Source organism: Pelodiscus sinensis, chromosome 4 (assembly GCF_052426305.1).
Source record: "Pelodiscus sinensis isolate ZL-2025 chromosome 4, ASM5242630v1, whole genome shotgun sequence".
NCBI classification, from domain to species: Eukaryota; Metazoa; Chordata; order Testudines; family Trionychidae; genus Pelodiscus; species Pelodiscus sinensis.
In genome coordinates this window covers 127675770-127697269 of record NC_143055.1, presented here as the reverse complement: position 1 = coordinate 127697269, position 21500 = coordinate 127675770, and the positions used below count along the sequence as shown (strand labels likewise).

Genomic DNA, 21500 nt, shown 5'->3' with positions numbered 1-21500 from the left:
GTTGGAGAATTTTAAAATCACTTGCCTGTTTTGTTTTGGAGGGAAAAATAGTGGAGTATAATATTGCAGACCCCTTGGTATAGGCCAGTGGTGGGCAACCTTTTTTTCAACTGAGCCAAATCTCGCCAAAACCACGATTGAAATTTATTTTGAGAGCCACATTTTTAAACCCGAAAATACATAGGATGGTACACTGTTTTTAGTTTCAATAAGTTTTTATTGAGAATATTCTGCATGCAAGTATGCCTTTTCACCACTCTTGGGTATGTCTACATAAAAAAAGTATGCTTAACTCAAGGGTAGCTAATTTAGGACAAAACAGTGAAGATACAGCAACACAGCATTTAACTCTTATTAGTATACTGTTAAAGTCTATAGGGCAGCCTCAGATGAGCTAGCACTGCTAACCCAAGTTTAAAGCTAAATTGCTGTGCCTTAGTGAGCATGAGTTAAAACCCTTTTCCTCAGCAGTGAACTGTTCTCTTCTGATTCCCCTACATCTCTAATCCTCCATCAATAGGTCTTTCTGAAAATCCTCATCCCCACTCCATCTTTCTGTGGAAGTTGTATAGGGCTCTTCATCTATACCTTATAGCCAAGTAAACTAAATTGCAAAGAAGTTCAACTACCATCTCTATGCTGCCAGCTCAGTATTTCAGATCAGTCTCCCTCTGTCCAAATTCACATCGCAAGCTTGAAATTCCTAACTATAAGGTCACAGAAAGCAAATAAAACCTTAAAATGTTCAGGCTACAGTTACACATCACAAAGCAGCACAAAAGGAACAACCCCCTCCCAGCAGGTCAGTTTTAAATAAACAAAGCTTCCCCAGCAGTATCTGCAATCCAAACATGAGGAAGTGCATTAACTCACTGGAACAATTACAGAAAGGCTACAATAAAAAAAACCAAATCCTGCAACCCAATCGCCCTATTTTCATTGTTCAATTGCAAGAAGTGAGTAACCTCAAGGGTGAAGACTGCACTGGATTTTTAGAGAGCTTCCAGTTTCCAGAATCCCGGCTGTTCTTGTTAACACTTCTTAGAGGTATCTGTGTGTTGTCGGGTCTCTGGCTATCATGATAAGGGACCTTCTGCACTGAGTATCTTTGCACAGGCCCCTCCGAGTGATTACGATAAGAAAGAACTAGTATTTTACAGACTGTTTAATTCACACAGAAAGAAACTTCTTCTCTCATTTCAGACCAAGCAAAAATTCAGAATGAAGCATCGCTAAAATCCACCCCTCTACTCTCCCGGGCCGTTTATCTGCCCAGGAGTGTTTTACACAGGTTCAAACTAAATGCTCCAAAATGCTTAGCATAACGTTCAAAGCGCAACAGCAGCACAGGCCAGCCAGGGTGGGGGTCTCAGCTGAGAAAAGGCTCCGCAACAAAACAAACGAGCTGTGCAGCAAGGAGTGAGACCCGCGAGCAAAGGCAGCCCGCCCCAAGAGACTGGGGTCCCAGCACCAGAGACAGGCAGCTCCGTGTAGAGACCCCAACGCCACCACCCCCCGACCATACAATGCAGACACCCCGACTTCCCGCAACGAAAAGAAGTGTCTGATCTGCCCCTCCTCCACGCGTCCGCACTGTCCTTTCCCGCACCCCGTCCTTCCTGCCACTTCCCCGTCTGCCCTCTCCGTCCCCGCCCGCCTCACTGACCCGCCCCGTCCTCTACCCCTTCCCAGTGCCCCTGTCTCGTCCACTCCCCCGCCCCGCTGTGTGTCCGGCCGGGCGCCGTGCTGCCCCGGGCGCCACCCCCCCACTGCCCTTGCCCCCTCCTTTCTCCCCACCCGTCCCACTGCCCCTGCCCCCTCCATTCTCCCCCTCCGCCCCTGCCCCCTCCATTCCCCACCCGCCCCACTGCCCCTGCCCCCTCCTTTCTCCCCCTCCGCCCCTGCCCCTGCCCCCCCTCCCCCCCGCCCCATTCCCCCCCCGCCCCACTGTCCCCTCCTTCTCCCCGCCCCTGCCCCCCCTCCTTCTGCCCCCCCCGCCCCCCCCTTATACACGTTGAGAGATTTGTTTAAAAACACAAAACAATGAGAAGTACAGGATACAATTTTCAAAAGTGACTAGTGATTTTTGGGTTCCCATTTTGAGACTCCATTAAGGACCTGATGTTCAGAAAGTGCTGAGCACCTGTGCCCTGAAAATGAGGCCTCTTTAAGGTGTCTCAAATTGAGCAACCAAAACTGGTCATGGACGGTGAAATAAGCCCTTCCACTTGCAATATGATCTCCCCAAAATCTATCAGGCTGGGGCAGGACAGGACTTGTCCTTTTGGGTCTGCACATCCTAAACTCAAAACTCCGGTCATCTGAAGAAGTGGGCTATGCCCACGAAAGCTCAAGATACCATCTATATGTTTTCTTAGTCTATAAAGTGCTACCAGACCATTTGTTGTTTTTTTCCTGCATAGCTGTTAGTGGAGGGAGATCAGATACAGTGTTCCCTGTAAGCTGTGCTCTTTTGCAGCCACTCAGGAGTAATTCACATTCCATCCAGCTGATTGGGATAGCGAGGGCTTGCCAAGTGGCGGCGAGCCCCGCTCGCCATCCGTGCAGTTTGGCACGCTGCGCATGCCATGGGCGAGTAGATTACACTAATTGTCGAACCCTGAGGATAGCACTCACGCTTAGGTTTTGTGTTTCTACTGATGGCTCACATTGGTACATGCCTCAGTGCACATAAACATTTGTTCCAAACATGGATGGAAAAGATTAGAGGGAACACTGATCAAATCCATCTCCATAAGCTGCACAGAAGTGAGGAGGGTGACTACTTCAGGTGGAAAAGCTGATATTAAAAAGCTGATATTAATAGTATCCTTACTCTGATGTGACAGGGACTGCTGTAGGCACTCAGAGTGGAGGGCATGGAGCTGTCAGTGGAGAGAGGATTGATCAATTCAGAGACGTAAGAGGTTAGAATGTATGTGCATGAGGAAAGTGCCATTCGGCAACCTTTCCTATTAGCACAACTGTTGTGACGGTATAATAACATTCAGCTGCAAAATAAAATAAGCATATCACTGTATGAATACTGTGTACAGATGTGGTCTCCTCACCTCAAAAAAGATATTTTGGCCTTGGAAAGGGTTCAGAAAAGGGCAATTAAAATGATTAGGGGTTTGGAATGGGTCCCATATGAAGAGAGGTTAAAGCGACTGGGACTTTTCAGCTTAGAAAAGAGGAGACTGAGGGGGGATATGATAGAGGTCTATAAAATCATGAGTGGTGTGGAGAGGGCAAATAAAGAAAAGTTATTTATTAGTTCCCATAATAGAAGAACTAGAGGACACCAAATTAAATTAATGGGTAGGAGGTTTAAAACTAATAAAAGAAAGTTCTTCACACAGCGTGTAGTCAACCTGTGGAACTCCTTGCCAAAGGAGGCTGTGAAGGCTAGGACTATAACAGAGTTTAAAGAGAAGCTAGATAATTTCATGGAGGTTAGGTCCATAAAAGGCTATTAGCCGGGGGATAGAAATGGTGTCTCTGGCCTCTGTTTATCAGAGGCTGGAGAAGGATGGCAGGAGACAAATCGCTTGATCATTGTCTTCGGTCCACCCTCTCTGGGGCATCTGGTGCTGGCCACTGTTGGCAGACAGGCTACTGGGCTAGATGGACCTTTGGTCTGACCCGGTACAGCCGTTCTTATGTTTTTATGTTATGTTCTGTATGTGCACATTATTACGTGCAGGAACTGTGCTTAATTTACTTTAGGTTTCTCTTGAGCATTGCACATATCTTTTTTTAACCCTAGTTAGAATATTGTGCAAACAAACCAGGAAACCAGCAAGGGGAAGAATGGTGCAGGTGATGTGATTAAATGCATTTCCAACTTCTTGCCTTGGGCTTACTTTAAATTCATGAATCAGATGGTTTTCTTGGTGTATGTACTTGCTAATATTTGTATACATACATAGTAAAAACAAACATAGCAGTGATGCCGTTTTTAGAGAGCTCATTGTTACTTCATTTTTTTGCAATGAGCTTTTATAATCTATGTTCCAGCTCATCAAACCTAAATATGTTCTCCAAAATACAGCTGCTTATCTCCTCTGAACGTAGAAATCGACAGAACAAACTGTTCCCTTATAATCTTTGCAATATTTATGTCTATGGACTCTTGCATCTTGTTCCATATTTCTCTCTGAGTCTTTCAAATATTGGACTTCTCTTGGAGACCTTCGCACCTTCTCCATTAATATCATGGAAGAGTGCGGCCCTCGACCACTTTCCAAAATCTTGGGGTGGCTCCCCCATCAAAAATTATTGCCCACCCATTTTAGACTAACCAAACACTAATCTGTTGGGGTATGTCTACACTACCCCGCTAGTTCGAACTAGTGGGGTAATGTATGCATACCGAACTTGCTAATGAAGCCCAGGATTTGAATTTCCCGGGCTTCATTAGCATAAAGCCGGTGCCGCCATTTTTAAAAGCCGGCTCGTTCAGAGGAGTACAGATAGTTCGGAATGGCTACGTAGTTCGAACTATCTAGCCCGTGCCGCGTGTAGCTGCGCGGCACGGGGTTCGCACTAGCCGGCTTTTAAAAATGGCGGCGCCGGCTTTATGCTAATGAAGCCCGGGAAATTCAAATCCCGGGCTTCATTAGCAAGTTTGGTATGCATACATTACCCCGCTAGTTCGAACTAGCGGGGTAGTGTAGACATACCCTTGGATTGTAAAGCCCCTATGTAGCCTGGACCCTAATTTTGTACCACAGTTATGCTCTGTCTACTGATCAGGGAAACTGGTAAAACCTTAAGCAAGAAACCGAGGGGATTGTTTCCATAGGATCCATTCAGGATTTCCCTAGGAAACATTGTTTCCCTACAGGTATTTCTTGATGGGCATAAAAGGCATTAACACAACCCCAAAAATCCCTTTTAAGGTTCAGGATGACGTTGAAATCGTCTTAACTGACAATCTTGTAAGCTACCCGGCAGCAATGCTTCCACTATGTTAGCTTCCACCTTATTAGAGCTTTTCAGTCTTATTGAGCTAACACAATTGAAAAATGCTTTTTGCCAGACAAGACATGTCCTAGTATTAACATTGGTTCATCAGCTGTTGTAAAGAGACCTTAGAACAGAGGTGGCAACAGAGCCTCTGCAGGCCAGATCCGACCCACCAAGCTGGTTGATCTGGCCTGCAGCCGCCCTGCCACTCTCCTGCCCCCAGGCCAATTGAGACCTGGAGACAGGGGAGCGCGCAAAGTCTCCTTCCCCCTGCCAGGGGTGCGCAGCACCAGAGGGAACTATTGGCTATTGTAAAACAGCCAGCGGTTCTCTCCAGCCACCCTGCATTCCTGACAGGGTGGAGGTGGGAGGCAAAGACTTCACACACTACACCCATCCCCAGATTTTCATTGGCCTGGGAGCAGGGGAAGCATGTGAAGTCTCCTCCCACTGTGAAGCCTAGAGAGAAACAGCTGGCGATTCTCTCTAGGCTCTAGGGGTGGGGGGCAATGACTTCATGCGCTCCCCCACCCCTAGGCCAATCAGGGTCTCTGGGCAGGGGAGCATAAGAAGTCTCCTGGCCCTACCCCTTCCACCCGAGGTCCCATCCCTTCCAAGGTGGGCCGGGGCCACTTCAGAAATTTTCGAAGTGGCCTCACTTTAAAAATTATTGCCCACCCTGCCTTCAAGTAACTATCATCAGAAATTGCTGGATTTGTTAATCAAATAATTTGTCACAGATGTGGTAGTAATCTCGCTAGCTGTTACAGTTCTCTAGTGCTTTTGTGGAGCAAAATGAAGTTTTGCTTACTTTCTCAGCATCAATTGACACTTGTTTAAAAATTAGACTACAAGTTTGTTTCAGGGTCACTGAAATTCAAACAGTTGTGGGGTTGTTTTTTTTCCTCTTGCTAATCCTTATGGGTATTTCCACTTTTTCTTAAATGGTTAAGAAAACTTTTAGTTAGTTACAATAGAATCTTTGTAATCCCATGTGAGGTGACAGGATAAATTCCAACCATCTAACTGTGTAGCTGTTATGCACTGTGGAGCATGAAAGATGATCTGGCTTTACAGTGGACCGGACAGCTACATGCCACTATTATAGATGAACATTTGTATGAGAGCAGTGTGATGTGTGTTAATATGAAATACAGGTTCTTTGTCAAAAACACGCAACATTTTAAAAGCATATTCATGTTTGGGACTGTGTGACCCTGGGGACAGGAAAGCAGGAGACCTGGATATGATTTTCAGATCTATCACGGTTTGTTGTGTTAATCTGAGCAGGTCATTTCATTCTGTGCCTGAGCTTTCCCATCTATCAAATACAGAAGATCTTGATTCACCTTTTTGAAGTGCTTTGAGAGCTATATGTGGAAAGCTCTGAGTGCTAAATATTAATTATTAGTATTGAGTTCCCTGGTAATCCAACTCCTGATTTTTGTTTTCTTTCAGAGTGATTTGTACCCCTTTTATTATAGTCCCATTGAAAGATTTGTGAACAATGCTGTATTTAGAGCAACCTGTGAATGCTGATATATCTTACTGATTGTTTTAAACTCTCTTTTATCGAATGCATGCAAATCAGCTCATTCAGAATGTAATTAAGAATCATTTCCATTCTGAACATCAGTATAAGAATAGGTAATTAAAATATCATTTAAATTATGAGTTTTTTATTGTTACCCTTACAATTTCTTGTCATTTATTTAATCTGCCCTTATGCTGAATTCCCTTCTTGTGGATTCTTAGCTTTAGCAACACAGTGTAAGACTGCAGTAATCACAGTTTTCATAAGTATTGCTTTACTGCTGCCTTAATGAGCTAGTTAGCTAGCTTTCAAAGTGTTACTTGGAAAAAATGAATATAAATTGCCTTGGATACCATAGGAACATATGCCCTTCACACTGAATATCTGTTAAAAAAAGCATGAAGAAAGGTTAATGTGTCAAATTGGGAGGATGTGTCCAGTGTGGTACCAAAGGAGCTTGTCTGGAAGAGAGGAAATGACAACACATTGGAAAAATCCACTATTTTGCAAACTCCATTGAGAACAGAGAAATAATACAAAGAAAACAAGAGAAACTAAAAACACAGACAGAAAATAACATACGGAGATTCATCTTCAAAGCACACAACTCCTAAGCCTACAGGAAGGTAACCCAAAACTTACTCAGTGGCAGGGAGGCATCTGGGAAAGAGCAATACTGAGTGAAACCTGTGGGTGATAGTGGGGAGCAAATTAAATATGAGTCTGCAAAGCATTAAAAGAAAGAGGGAGCTCAGACAAGAAGCCTGATAATTCTGGGGTTGGGTGGAATTGATTTGAGGAAGAATTCAGAGAGCTAACTCATGACTTAGCTAAGACCTTGATCCAGCCTGGCTCACCGTGAGCAGAGGTTGCTTCATGGTAGCAGACCCTGTCCTTGGCGGTTCCATGCTGCCTGCGGACAGAGCTGAAGCAGCCTCTGTCCATGAGGAGCTCGGACCCTTGGTAGATAGGGATTGCTACTGGAGCAGCCTCTGACCATGGCCAGTCTGGGCCACTGCAGACAGACTGCTTCATGGCAGCCTCTCCCATCATCTTCCCCCCATTAGTCTCTGTGGGGAGCTTGGACCCCCCATGGCCAGGGACTGCTGCTGCCTCTGATACAGAGGCAGCAGCGCAGGGTGGTAGGCAGCTGGTCCATGAGGGGAGCTGGTTTTTAAATTGGCTCCCCTCACAGACTGGCTCCCTCCTGATACCTCTTGCTGCCGCCTCTGGTACAGAGGCAGCAGCATGGGGTGGCAGGGGGCTGCCTGAGAGTGAGACCAGAGGGCACTGGCTGCTAGCCCCACGCCTGGGGACTATATAATAGTTGACTAACTGCTAAGAATTCATGTGGTTAGTCAACTATTCTATTACCCACTATCTAACTTCCCTACTGTGCTATGCTGGAAGAGGGCATTAGGGATCACAAATGGAGATTCAAATCTAGAAGTGTTTGAAGGGTGGAATTGTGACCAATGGACAGAAATAAGGTTGCATGGTTATGGCTAGAACCTACAAGTGATGGAATAAAAATGAGAGAGAAAATAATCTGGCCTCACATCAGCTCAGTGAGATGTAGTAAACTGTGGAATAATCTCTAAAGTAGCATAGTGAAAATCCCGTTTCATAAGGCACTTAAAACTAGCATGGGGAAGAATGCTAGAGAATATGCTAGTAAGTCATCTACCTGCCAATGCAGGATTGTTCCTTAACTGACATCTCTAACTCCAGTACGTGTATATAAAAAGTATTGCTTTAGAAATAGGTCTGAAGTCATTCACACGTTCAGTGAAAGAGGTTTGAATATGGTTTTACATTTGTTTTCACCAAAGCGACTGTGCCTGTTGAATCCTGAGCACCTGGGTTTTCCATCTGAGAACATGGATGTGTACGTTTGACTATATGGATATGGCGTTGGATGTACACGCCGCTACGTTAGTGGTTTATGTAAATGTTTTTCTTCACAGCAGTGTATCTTCTTGCTAACGTCTCTAATGAAATTTGTAATTTTTGACATCTTAGACTGAGGGAAAAATTTTAAATTCAGATACCCAAAACACCAATTAAATATTTATCCAATCACTTTTAATTTTATTAATCCATCAGCACTTGTTTCTGTCTAATTAATTTTGCATTAACCTCTTACAGCTGGATATGCCTAATGAACAGATAGTTGCCAATCTGGATGCAATTATTAAGGATGTCTGTACTTATAAGCCATTGAGCTATGGTAAGTAGCTTTTCCTTTAGCCTATTATTGAAATTAAAGCAAATTACGTAAGTAGTAAGAGAGCTCTCTTTGTCGCTGACTATTGCCAAGCACTCTACAAACATCACTTCATCTGCCTTTAGTAAGGAGGCAGCTTTTTGGCCTTGATTCAGCAAGGTACTTAAACTAATGCTTAACTTTAAGCAAATGAGTGGTCCCCTTGACTATAAAGCACTGTTAATGTGTGCCTTGCCGAATCACGATGTTAGCATTGATATGCACTAAAGGACAGGAGTGGTTAGAAAATGAGCATAATTACTGTACCCAATTGAGCTTGCAGGGAGGACTGTTACGTAGAGCGTAGTGGAATTTAGTCAGGACAAGGGGGTTGCCAAGCTAGAATTTTAGGAAGGAATAAGCAAGAAGAAAATTCATTCTGTGACTCTGCATCAGTCTTGCACCACTACGCTTTTACCTGTGTTGTGTGCTTCTATGGGGGTTGAATCTATGGATTCCAGGATCAGCGTTTATCAATGGTTCTACCCAATGTGAACTGCTATCGGCCATAATTTTGCCATTGATATGGCTAATTTCCCATTCTTTTCTGTTAACTTTCAAGGCAGTAAGGTGAGATCACTTGTGAATAAAACTCCAGTCTGCATGTCTTCTACAGGCTTCAGAGAAGAATTGGCTCTGCTTAGTGTTAGGATTATAAATTGCAAACAATGAACGTGGATCCTGCAGCATGCTCTTTTTCTTGTTGATTGACTTCATAATAAAGTAAACTCTCAGCATAGTCTTCTGCATGACTGGAGGGGCAGGAGTGGTTAATGAACATAATAGTTTTAGAAGAAATAGCCTGATGTTTAGTGGTTTCAAACAGAATATCCAGTACACTGCTATCTAATGTAAAATATTGCCCTGTTTTTGTTTTTAACATTTATATTCCTAACCAAAAATCCACTAATTCCTTCCAATCTACTTTTTGTAGAAAATGGTCCCTTATCACACACTTGTGGTCTCCTCTCACTGCTGTTAATGTTGCCTGTGCAGGATCCTGGCAGGATTTTTAAAACTTTTTTTTTTCTTTTCCTGTAGAGAAAATAACTTTTTAAAAATAATTCAATGTTTTAGAAAGCATCATGTGGCTGATAGGCTCACTCAAAGAATTAGTAATCAGAGAAACAATAGACATTGAGCATCCTGCCTTTCCAGGGTGTTTTGATAACTACATCAGTCTAATAAAATGGATATAAGCTGCTGGAATGGATCAGTGTTGAGGAGGAGTTAGTTGTGCTCGTCTGTGACTAATTCTTCTGATTTTTAGTGTGTAGAGAGTACCACAGCCAGGTAGACTTTTTTTTACCATCCCAAAAGTCAGACTTTACTCTAGGTAACAACGGAAAGGTGGTGTCCAAAATCTACTATTCTAAGTAGTTGCTGAAAAAACAACAAACGGTCTGGTAGCACTTTATAGACTAACGAAACATGTACAAGTTTCGTTAGTCCATAAAGTGCTACCAGACCATAGTCTGTTACAGAAAAAACAACAAACTCGGCTACCCCCTGAAGCTTCTAAGTAGTTGCTGGTAGTTTCCTATTTTCCATTCCTCTCAAGCCCCACCCCCCTTGTGCAGTGTATAAAACATCAAAAGTTAGTATTTTCTTTACCGTGTGTGCACATAACCATGTCACTGAAAATGCTTAATTAGTGTTTAACTCTCCTTATCAAAAATTAACAACATTCACTAGATAAAGCATGCAGATTGATGTTACAAGATGCATATTATTTTATGCTTCCCCCCCAAAAAAATGTAATGTAAGAAAATGTGACTTGGTTCATTTTCTAGAAATTGTTGGTGTTTTTCCATTAATGAATGTTTAGAATATAAATGACTGATTTATGAGTTTCAGTAGATCTGCAGATAAGGAAAATTAATTCTACTGCGTTCCATATCCCTGGAGACAAAAATATGAAATCTAGGATTATTTTTAATACAGTTTTGCTTGCCTGACATACCTAATAAAAATTCAGAGGAATGCCAGCTTCCCTGCAGTTTGTTAGATTATATTTTAACTTTGCACTGCACTTAGCATTGGGGGGAAAAGATTAACTGTTCTAAATTAGAAATTTTAAATCATCACAAACAGAGCTACAAAGGAATAATAACAAACATGAATATTTAATCAAAGTGATGTTACTTTGGGACTAGAGTAATATTGTGTTTGCAGCACGCTTGGACTTTGCATTTATTACACTGTTTGCCTTATTTATATTTCAATTAAATATTCCGTGTAAATTCCTTATTCAGTTAATTTTCAATGCTTTATTCTATTGCTTGCATTTGTTAGCATCCACCAGACATTTGGTGATATCACATTTTGTCATTTCCCTTTTTGATTTTTCCCTGCCTGATTCCTGACCTCCCAGAGCAAATGGACAACCGCACCCCCATTCCTGAATCCATTTTGACTTTTTCTTCTCACTCCCCTCTTAGAACCACTACAGCTCTTGCTACCTTGTTCTCCAGTGCAAGGCGCACTTCTTCAACCTGTCTTATAAATATAACGTAATATAAACACAGAGTATACCGTACTTATATGGAGGTCGACTACAGGAGTGCCGCTCTTTATTTTCATTCTGCTCGAATGTGAAGGAGAGCTCTGAGATGCGTCTCTTTTTGAAGGTCTAATGTGTTTCCTCAGTCTGAGCTTTTATGCTGGAGCTCTGCCCTGTTAAATCACTCTGCCCACTTGAGTTAGTTCCCACCATCCTGGAAAACAGAGGGAGCCTGTCTACGAGGTCAAAGTGGGTACTTCCAAGGAATTGATAGATATCCTCAGTTTGAAATTAGCTTTTTTATCAGCATGTCCATTTTCTGTACAGTTTTCAAAAACACTTAAGTGATATATCTAGCCTATGTCACCTTTTGAAAAGTTTACTCTAGGATTGTATGTTTAGTTGCAAGAACAAGAAGTTTAAAGGCTGCTAAGGCACATAATATTATTTACCAGTAGTATTTGTATCATAACAACTGAACCATAACCAAATTGATTTTGAATGATTTGGTAAACTTTTTAAAACTGCAGAACTTTTCTCATAAATACATCTATAACAAGCAGATAACTAGTCTGTAAGGTCCCCTGGGAAGAAAAACTAAGGGGGAAAAGGTTAGGAAAGCTGGTAGTTTCTCTGAGTAAATGTGTAAGACAATAACTATCCCAAAGCAAAGAAAACAGGAAGAACAGTAAGAGGCCAATATGGCTCCATCAGGAGCTCTTTAAGTTACCTGAAAATCAAAAAGATTTCCTACAAAAAGTGGAACCATTGACGTAACCAAAGATCAGTAATGAAAGTAGCCCAAGCATGTGGGACACAATCAAAAAAGCTAAGGCACAAAATGAGTTACACTTAACAAGAGACATAAAAGATAAGAAGAGAGAACAAGAGTAAGATGAAGGAAAGTGTAAGTCAGCTATTTGGAAGAGGAGGAGAACTGTCAGTGAACATCATCAAGAGGGCTAAGGTGGTTAATGCCTATCTCATTTCAGGTTTCAGAGGTAGCCATGTTAGTTTGTTTCAGCAAAATCAGCAAGGTGTCTGGTGGCACCGTAAAGACTGTTTTATTACGGCATAAGCTTTCATGAGTTGCAATGCACTTCATCAGATGCATGAAATGAAAGAAAAAGAAGCAGGTAGTAGGGAAGCAGATATGGGGGTGTTAAATCAGAACTACTTCAGTCAAGGTGGATGGGGCTAGGAATGTGAGAATATTTAAATTGAAAAGGTACTTATGGTAATGGGTGAGCCATTCCAAGTCTCTCTTCAGACCCATCACATTTGCATATGAATTCCAGCTCAGCAGTTTCACCTTGTACCCTAAGCAGGCTTAATGTTCAGTAAAGAAGCTTTAAGTTAGATATTGTGGGGGGAGGGAGAAATTCCTAACTATAATGGAATTAAGCACTGGAATAGGTTTCCAAGGGAGTTTGTCGGATCCCCATTCATTGAAGGGTCTTAAAGACTAGGTTAGACCAGCATCTTTCAGGTATGATTTTCGATATGCTTGGCTCCTGGTTCAGCATAGGGGACTGGACTAGAGGACCTTTCAAGTTCCCTCCTGGCTTTATGTTTCTCTGTTTCCATGTTTAATATAAGCATCATATTAGCACTAGTGTAAACTGACCCTAGTTGAGAAATAAACAAAGTGTAAGTGAGGTTGTGTCCCAAGGCTCCTTTAACTCAGTACTGCTCAGTGATACTGCCTGTCTTTAAACAGCTGCTGGGAGGTGGGGATGGGAGATGGCATACGTGATGGCAAAGTAAGTCAGCCTGCAGGTACCAAAAATTCTACTAAAATAATTCCAGTGTTATTTTGTGTTTTGATTTTTAGGTCCATTTGTGCAGCGTTTGGTTATTCGAAGCTCAACCAGTGAAGGTTTAAAACTAAATCTTGAGCCTTTTCTCCCGAAAGTAGAAGAAGCAGAGACAGAAGATGTTAAAGAAAAAGAAGCTGCAAGCTAGCCTCCCGGTGTATTATACTGCAAATTCTCTTAGCATTTTATGTTTCAGAATCCCCAGGAGGGGATTGTATATGGGTCTAAATATGTAAAAATGTGTTTCCCTATTGATTTGTTTTATCACTCTCAGAAATTGATAGTGTGATCTAGATTTCATCTTTCTGAAAGAAGTTAATAAATTTCCCGTTTGCAACTTCATTTTTAATTCTTGCATTATCAAAGATATCCCGAGGCTTTGAGCCACTTTACATGTCCCCCATGTGCAGGTTAAAGCTTTCATCAAGTTGAGTTTGTTGCACGTTGTAGTGTAATTAAACCAAAGCTTATTTTATTTTAAATTTCTATCATTATTGTATATCCTTTCAGGGCAATATTCTCTTAATTGTGCAGACACAATTCCCCATTACTACTAATGGGCAAGATGGGTCCAATCCTTCAAAATGCTGAGTGTGCTGTATTCCAGGTGAAACCAGTGGCAGTAGAGTACTTGTCACTTTACAGAACTGGGTCCTGTTTATGCCCTGATGCACGCTCATTGCACTAATTTATCTTGGAGATAGATACAGTTTACTAAATGGGTCAGAGTGTACTCTTTGTAACACCAGTATATAATGAATAACTCCGCTGCAGTCAGTGGGCATTACTCCTGCCATTTGCTGGAAAAGTCATTCTGCTCTGCACATGATTGTGTCTACACAGGGAGGGGATTGCCAAGGAGATATAGATTTGTCTTTGAACTCCTGTTACACATGGGCCTCTGAATGAAGGCTGCTTTATGGGATAAGGAGGACTTACTTACCTTGTGTTAATATTAGGGCATTGTGTTAAAGGAAGTGAGATCAGGTGGAAATACATAAATACCTTGTTTTTCAGTTCCAAACCTGTTAAACTATGGGGACACGGGATCTAGGGCCCTGTAACATCTAGTCTGAGCTTCAGCTACATCACAATTAAAAAGCTCCCTAGCCTGACCTCTGAGAGCCCCTGCAGGCCAGCTGCAGGTGTCTAGTTGCAGAGTAGACCAGTGTTCCTTCTGATTTGTAAAGTCCATGTGCAGAATGAGTTTTGTTCTGTGAACCAGTACGGAGGTGCCGTGTGACACATTGCACTCATAGTGGTGTGCATAACCAAATTAATTCTGCACATGGATGATGTGTGCTGAAATTGGGCTGAGGGGTTCAGTGCAGGACGTGGCTCCAGGCTGGTGCAGAGGGCTGGGATGCTGGGGACTGAGAGCTGTGGCTAGGGATTTGGGTTTGGGTGGAAATGGGGATGAGGAGTTCGGGGTGCTAGCAACCCTGGGGCTGCAACAGGGGGAGAGGAAACCCTCCCCCGGCCCTCTGTCGCCACAACAGTTTGGGGCCAGATGAGAGGCTCCTCTCCTTGGTGGTGGCAACTCCAGTGGGGATGGGATGGGGCATCTGTCCCCACATACAGGACCCTTGTTAACCTATTGCACAGCCACTCATCTGACAGGAACTTAGGTGCAGATGTACCCTGGGAAGCCTTATCCCCTACTCTGCAGGGCTGGGCTTGCAGGGATTAGTTAGTGTTCTGATGTAATTTCCCAGGCAGGCTCTGTATCAGGCCTGGAGTTGGAGGACATGTACAAGTAGGGAACAAGTAATAGCTGAGAGTTGTATTTTTATGGGAACAGTGGTGGGCCAGACCTGCATCTGTGCACTGTGTCAGGTAGAATTTCCCTGGGTATTTCAGGACCTGTGTGCGTATGCCCAGAGCCCCTGACAGAACAATGTAAAGGAAACTTTCTGATGTTCCTGTAGCTTCTGCATGTTTTACTGCATGACCCTTCAATTCTTGGTCAACAAAAGTTATTATTAGTATGGCTGGAAGGTTTGTAATTGAGAGAGAGATTTTTATTGTTAAAAATATATTTAAAAATTGATTTACTATAAGTAAATGAAAAATGGATAGTTTTTTTTTAATTGCTTTTTTTTTAATTGATTACAAAGCTTCCAAAAATTAGTCTGGCTTCAAACCTTTTAAACAAAAAAAACCTTGGAATATTTTGCAGACTTATTGTTTCACTTTTTTGAGGAACTGTAGAGTTATATGATTAATTAGTTGAATCAGAAGTTTGAATGCTTTTTGCACCAACTAGCCATTAATATTAATCACTGTAATATTAATCAATCGAGCATTATAGTTACCTCTGTTTTGACTTACTTAATATGGTAAATGTGGGCTATAATTCACGTCCCTTTTTTCTTTCTCCAACTTCTAGAGTAAAAACTTTGAGATTGTAGCATAAAAACTCATGACATTCTCACTAGTTGTCCAAAAATCATTGTACTCCATTTTACTGTGTATAAAAACAAACAGGCCTCTACCAAAGCGTTATAAACGGACTGAACATAACCAGTAGATGGCATTGTCATCATGTGTTTTCTCATGTTATCAAAGCACAGATCACAAAAATTGAGGTAAGAACTTGACATGATTCAGATGGAAACTGGATATTTATATGGATAGCCAGAAAGACACAGTTATCAATGACACAACATTTGGAAAGGCTATTAAATATTGTGCTCCAGGGTCTAAAACAATCTCTAAATAATAGAAATCAGGATAAGGCCTAATATTAAAGGCAGACAACCCCACATTCTTCTTCTGAAATATCTAGCCACAGTCAGAGACTGGGTGCTGGACCACATGAAACCTTGCTACTTAATACATTGCCCCTCAAATCAAAGGGAGTATTTTCATTGACTTCCATTGACTCTACCAAGCAGTAGGTGAATAGATGTTAACTTGTTCTGGAGATTTAATCCAGTGAAGCTTTACTGGTAAACCCTGTGTGGATTCAAAATTTGTATCCGCATCTGCAAAAATGATCCAGGGATATCTGCAGATATGCACAGATGTAAAGTGGATATCTGCAAATTTGCCGAATTACAGATAAAAAATGTGTATCCACATCTGCAGCCATAAAAATTAGCTGTGGATAGCCACATTCATGGATAGTGGATACCTGCAAATATAAAGTGGATATCTGCAGATCTGCATGGCTCTATTTACTGGCACAATACTTTTTTCTCAATTAGGTGTTTTTTTTGTTTTGCCACTGCAAATTTTACAAAAATATAAATGTTAAAACTGGAATTAATTTGATATTCATGACAGTGAGTGGCTGACATTACTTGCAAAAATAGTGTGCCCAAATATGTGCTGTGTTTGCAGATGTGGACTCTGTTTCAGCCTAGCAGATGAATCAACGTGCTTTAAATGTTGACTAAATTAAGTTGGACCAAATTGCAGAGAGTTCACAAACTAATCCACTGTATCACCTATCTCTATAGAATTGCCTATATTCCAGTTTAGAAGTACTGGCTATGTAGATCTTAATTCAAACAATCTATACATATCATAGATAAAAATGTTTGCCATTTTGTCTTCATTTTTAGCAGAAGTTAGGCTAAATTGTAAAGTATATTTCTTATAGCACTAGGGAAGCTATGGCATGTTAACCGGTGAGTCACTGCTTTTGGCAACAACCAATGAACAGAAGAGGAGAAAATGCATACGTAGAATTGTTCACTTTTTGTGTGTGATTTGATTCAGTTATATCTGTTAGCTACTGAATGGTCTCTGATCGCTGGGACATGGTGTCCACTGAATTCTTGTGTAGACTTCTGCTAGTGTCCTGTCAACATCAAGAGTGGGAGGTAATGTTTAATGTTGAGTAGGATGTATGCAGAATGCCAATATGGTTAGCCATAAACCAAGGCACTAGAAAGGTGTAAGCATTGATGAGAATTTTATAGTAACCACTTTAGTAATACCAAAATTAAACTTGTTTATAACCTCCCACTATATTTTTAATGTCTAGCTTCACTAAATCTGTAGGACAACAGAATCTAGAACCTCCATGTAAAATTGGGGCCCTAGAGTACAGACACATTATATGACAGTCCCTGCCCAGAAGAAGAACAGTCTGAATGGACAACACTGATGATAGGTGTAAGGGGAACGAGAGGAATAGGAAAATGATGTGCCCAGGATCACAAAACAGTCAGTGACAGGGCTTGAATTGAATTTAAATCTCTTGAGTCACAGCTCAGTGTTTTATCGCCTTGTCCGTACTGACTTGAAAAGCAAAATAAAAACTGCAGTCTGTCTAATTACCAGAAATACTTTGTACACAGAGCAAAAATTACTTCTAATGTATTAGAAACTCCTGCCAGGAGCACGGGATGTTTTCAGTGACTGTGAACTATGGAGCTTTTCCCTCTAAGCTACATGTTGAAATGTAGGACAAAAATGACCCAAAACAACTACCATCAGAAGGCTGCCTGGTGACTTGTGTTAAGGAGTTGATAATCTTAGATGGGTGTCTCACAAAACACCATTACAACGTGTCTCAATTGCTATCCTGCATTGAAGAGATGGGATTTATGTGTAATTTGGGCAGTGATGATGTATGGCAGTTCTTATTAACAGGACTGAATCCATATTTAGGACCTGTTCCTGTGATGGGAGTTCTGTGCCCCCTACTGGTCAGCAGTTTCATTGTTCTGCTCTTATGGGAGACCACAGCCACAGAAGGAGAGGTAATTCCTTGAAGGGATTTGATTATCTTGTATTGTCCTCTGTTTTCAATGGGAAGCCAATGTGCAGAGCAGAGCATTGGGTTAATGTGTTCACAGCAGCTTGTATTGCTAAGCAAATAGGCTGCTGCGTATTGTATTTTTTGGGTCACACAATGTCATTCCTAAGTTATGTAAAACTGTGCCACAACTAACAATAAGCACCTCTCAAAGATGTAACGGCAGGTAACAAAACAGAATTTGTAAGACTTTGTAGAAGCACCATCTGGGAAGTCCTAATTATTGCAGAAAGGAAAGTAGGCAGCACGAAATATTTTGCATATAGCACCAGTACACATGAAGCAAGCTCTGCTTATGGAGAGGAGGAGAAGGGTGGCAAAAGAGAAATGTGCAGTGGATCAGGGTGGTCTTTAGGATTTGAAAAATGGGCCTTTCCAAGTTGTGTAGCTCAGTTGCACTTTAAATTTGGGAGCCTCGCTATTTGTATTCACACGATAGAGCGGCAGTTTAATAGGTAACTCTGGGAACACACAGTCTGTTAGATGAGAATTAAATATGTGCCTGCTATCTCAGTTTAGGGTTCATCTTGAAGGAGCTGTCAGTGATTGTTCATGTTTTATCAGCACTATAGAGTATGAAATGGTTTACTACTGAGAATAGTTTTTTCAAAGGGTATATTGTGTGCATTCAATTTCTACAAAAGCTGCTGCTTTTATACTAAGTAATGTTATACTGAAGTAATTTTTATGAGACGTAATATGGAATGTGTTAAGCTTGTGAATTGAAAGGAGCTAACAATTTTTAGTGAAATTAGAAAGTATTTACAATAGAAAGAATGTTTTATAGTATGTATTGCATGATTTATTCCTTCCCCGTCCTGCAGTCTCTCATTCTTTTCAAGGATTCCCACCCCTTTTGGAAGAGGGTAGTCAAATCTAAAGTGAGTATTAAAAGTATCAAATTAATGAAGAACAAATATCTAGATCATTTTATACCTCTGCTTCTGAAACCGTAAAGCTGACCTTCAGAGAGAAGTCCATTAATGAAACAAAACAGCACCCTGTAGAATTCTATTCTATTCTATGCTATTGTGCAAAATCCGTTTGATAGTACTGTACCTGTTGATTGTAATGTTGGGAATCACAGAATAATAGAATTGGAAGAGAACTCAGAAGGTCATCAAATCCAAACCTCTGTTAAAAGCAGGACCAATCCCAACTAAATCATCTCAGCCAGGGCTTTGTCAAGCTGGGATTTGAAAATCTCTAGGGATGGGGATTCCACCACCTCCAGTAACCCATTCCAGTGCTTCACCACCCTCCTAGTGAAATAGTTTTTCCTAATATCCAACCTTGACCTTCCTCGGTGCAACTTGAGACCATTAAACAAACCAAACCAAAACAAAAAAGTTAGGTTACATCATCTAAAATCACATATTCTCTTTGAAGCTAAAACTGGGGGCATGTGTCACCCATAGGATATCCAGGTTTGTGATGCTGACAAAGAATGACTGTTACTAATATTGGTGTCAACAATAATGGTCCTCACTGTGCCTCGTGATCAGAATAGTGGACTTCAGTAAATGTACTACATTCAAAATGTTCAGGACTCCATTTTTTTAAAGTTATCCATGGTGAGGCTAACTGTAGCTTTAAGCAAGGAGAAAAAGATTATGGAGTCAGAGACTTGCAATTAATAGACATGGGAAAGTGACCCTAAATAAGGAGGAAATTTAAAAAGAGCATTCACATAATATAAAAAGGCAGAGGGAGTGATTTAACCTTCATGGCTAGCCCAGTGATGTAAATTGGGATGTTTCTCTTTTTGAAACCTCAAACTGCAGGGGTCAGCTTTTATCAGAAATGCTGGTGTGGAAAGGAAGGTATTTAGAAAAATAGGATATAGATGCCATGCATTCCCTGTCCAAAATTAAAGCTAGCAAGATTAGACATTCGATACCAGATATAGGTACAGAATTTTTCAGTTTGCTAACAGTTACCACTAATGCTGTTGAACAGCTGCTAGAGAGCAAAATATGCTGTTTAAAATACTCACAGTAAGTGATCTGATTCTAAAGATAACTTCTCTTCTACCAACTGCCAAAATTGTTTTATCTCCCTGCTCAAATAAAACCAGTCTTTTCCAGAATTTCACCTGTTAGTAGTGGATACAGGCCGTTGCTAAGTTAATCAGTTTGCAGGGTTAGTAAGTTCTGGACCAGCATGTCAAGTTCCAGTGAGCAGTGATGGACCAGATTTTCAAAAGTGACCAGTGATCTCAGAATGCTGGATTTTGGGTGCCCAACGAAAGGCATTATCAAGGGCATGAGTTTCATGAAGTGCTGTGCATCTGCCTGCTGAAATCAGCCCTTGAGATAACTTGAGTTGAGCACCAGAAACAGAAGCATCCAAAAATCACTAGTCAGTCTGGGAAATCTTAGCCAAGATTAATGGTATCTGAGTGTGGCCTGATCTACACTAGAGTGGAAGGTCGACCTAAGATATGCAGCTATAGCTACGTTAATTACATAGCTGGAGTTCATGTGTCTTAAATTGCCATCCACACAGCTGGAGGTTGACAGGAGTAAAAGCTCCTATTGGCTTCCCTTACTCCAGCTGAGGAACAGGAATACTGGTGCTGTTCCTCTGAGTTTGATTTAGTGGGTCTAGTGAAGGCTGACCACGTCAGCATTGATCTTCCTCATAGTGTAGACCAGGCCTGAGGAAGCCAATGCCTGTGTTAAACCACTGAGCCTGCTCAATTCTGCTCCCACAGAAGCCAAAAGTAAATTCTGCTCTAATCAAAATAAATGGGAGTTGAAGCTAATGCTGAAGGAATTGAAAATCCTACCCAAATATACCATTAACTAGTGCCTACTCTTACCAGCACCTATGCAAAGTGACTCTGGGCCTGATTGCATTGGTGGAAAAGCTCTCATTGATTTCAGTGATCCAGGAATATATGAGTTGTCCAAGTGAATTCAGTGGGACAAATTACAGGCATAACATTATTCACGTGTGTTTTCTGGACCAGGGCTAGGACTATGTACCTGACTGACGGCAGGCACTAAATGAATTTTCTTCATTCCCTGTCACAGTTCCTACAATCCTCTTTCCTCTTTTTACATCACCATTTTGATATACAGCCTCTCCCCGAGTTACGAACGAGTTACGGACCAAACACTTGGCTGTAACTCAATCTGTTCGTAACTCGGACCCCATTGAGTTACATAGCGACCGCGCTGTTCGTAAGCACGGGTTGTGTTCGTAACTCAGGGACCGCCTTTACGACCGCTCCATGGGAACTTTGGTTGTAAATGTGAACAGTCGTAATTCGACCGTTCGTAACTTGGGAACTGGCTGTAATTGCTGGCAGTTTATCTCAGCTGAGCACTGACTTGCTTTGGAGATTCCTAAACACAGATTATTGATTTTTTTTTAAATAGCCAATAATGGAACTTGCAGACATTAATTCCAGCGCCGATGACAAGAAATGATACCAAGAAATAATCACATCACCTACCAGCTTTTTGTCTTTTCAGCACCAAGCATAATGGAGCGCGGGTCTGTCACAGGGCACCTAAGTTGCTAGCATGATACAAATAATGAATCTTGTAACAGTTTGGATTCTATGTACTCCTCCAAAAATACTATACAGAGATTTTTTTGTGGGGAAAGTACTTTCACAGCTTTCTGGG

General features: G+C 41.5%; 1 protein-coding gene across 3 annotated transcripts in view; it reads left to right on the top strand.

The window, feature by feature from the left end:
* Positions 1–13573, top strand: part of MRPL1 (mitochondrial ribosomal protein L1) — a 39519-nt gene extending 25946 nt beyond the window's left edge. For all 3 annotated transcript variants that reach the window (XM_075929457.2, XM_075929456.2, XM_089778124.1), the window contains exons 8-9: positions 8654–8735; positions 13109–13573. In XM_075929457.2, coding sequence (XP_075785572.1) covers positions 8654–8735; positions 13109–13239 — 213 coding nt within the window. In that variant the 3' untranslated portion in view covers positions 13240–13573. The remainder of the gene's footprint in view (positions 1–8653; positions 8736–13108) is intronic.
* Positions 13574–21500: the final 7927 nt, after the last annotated feature.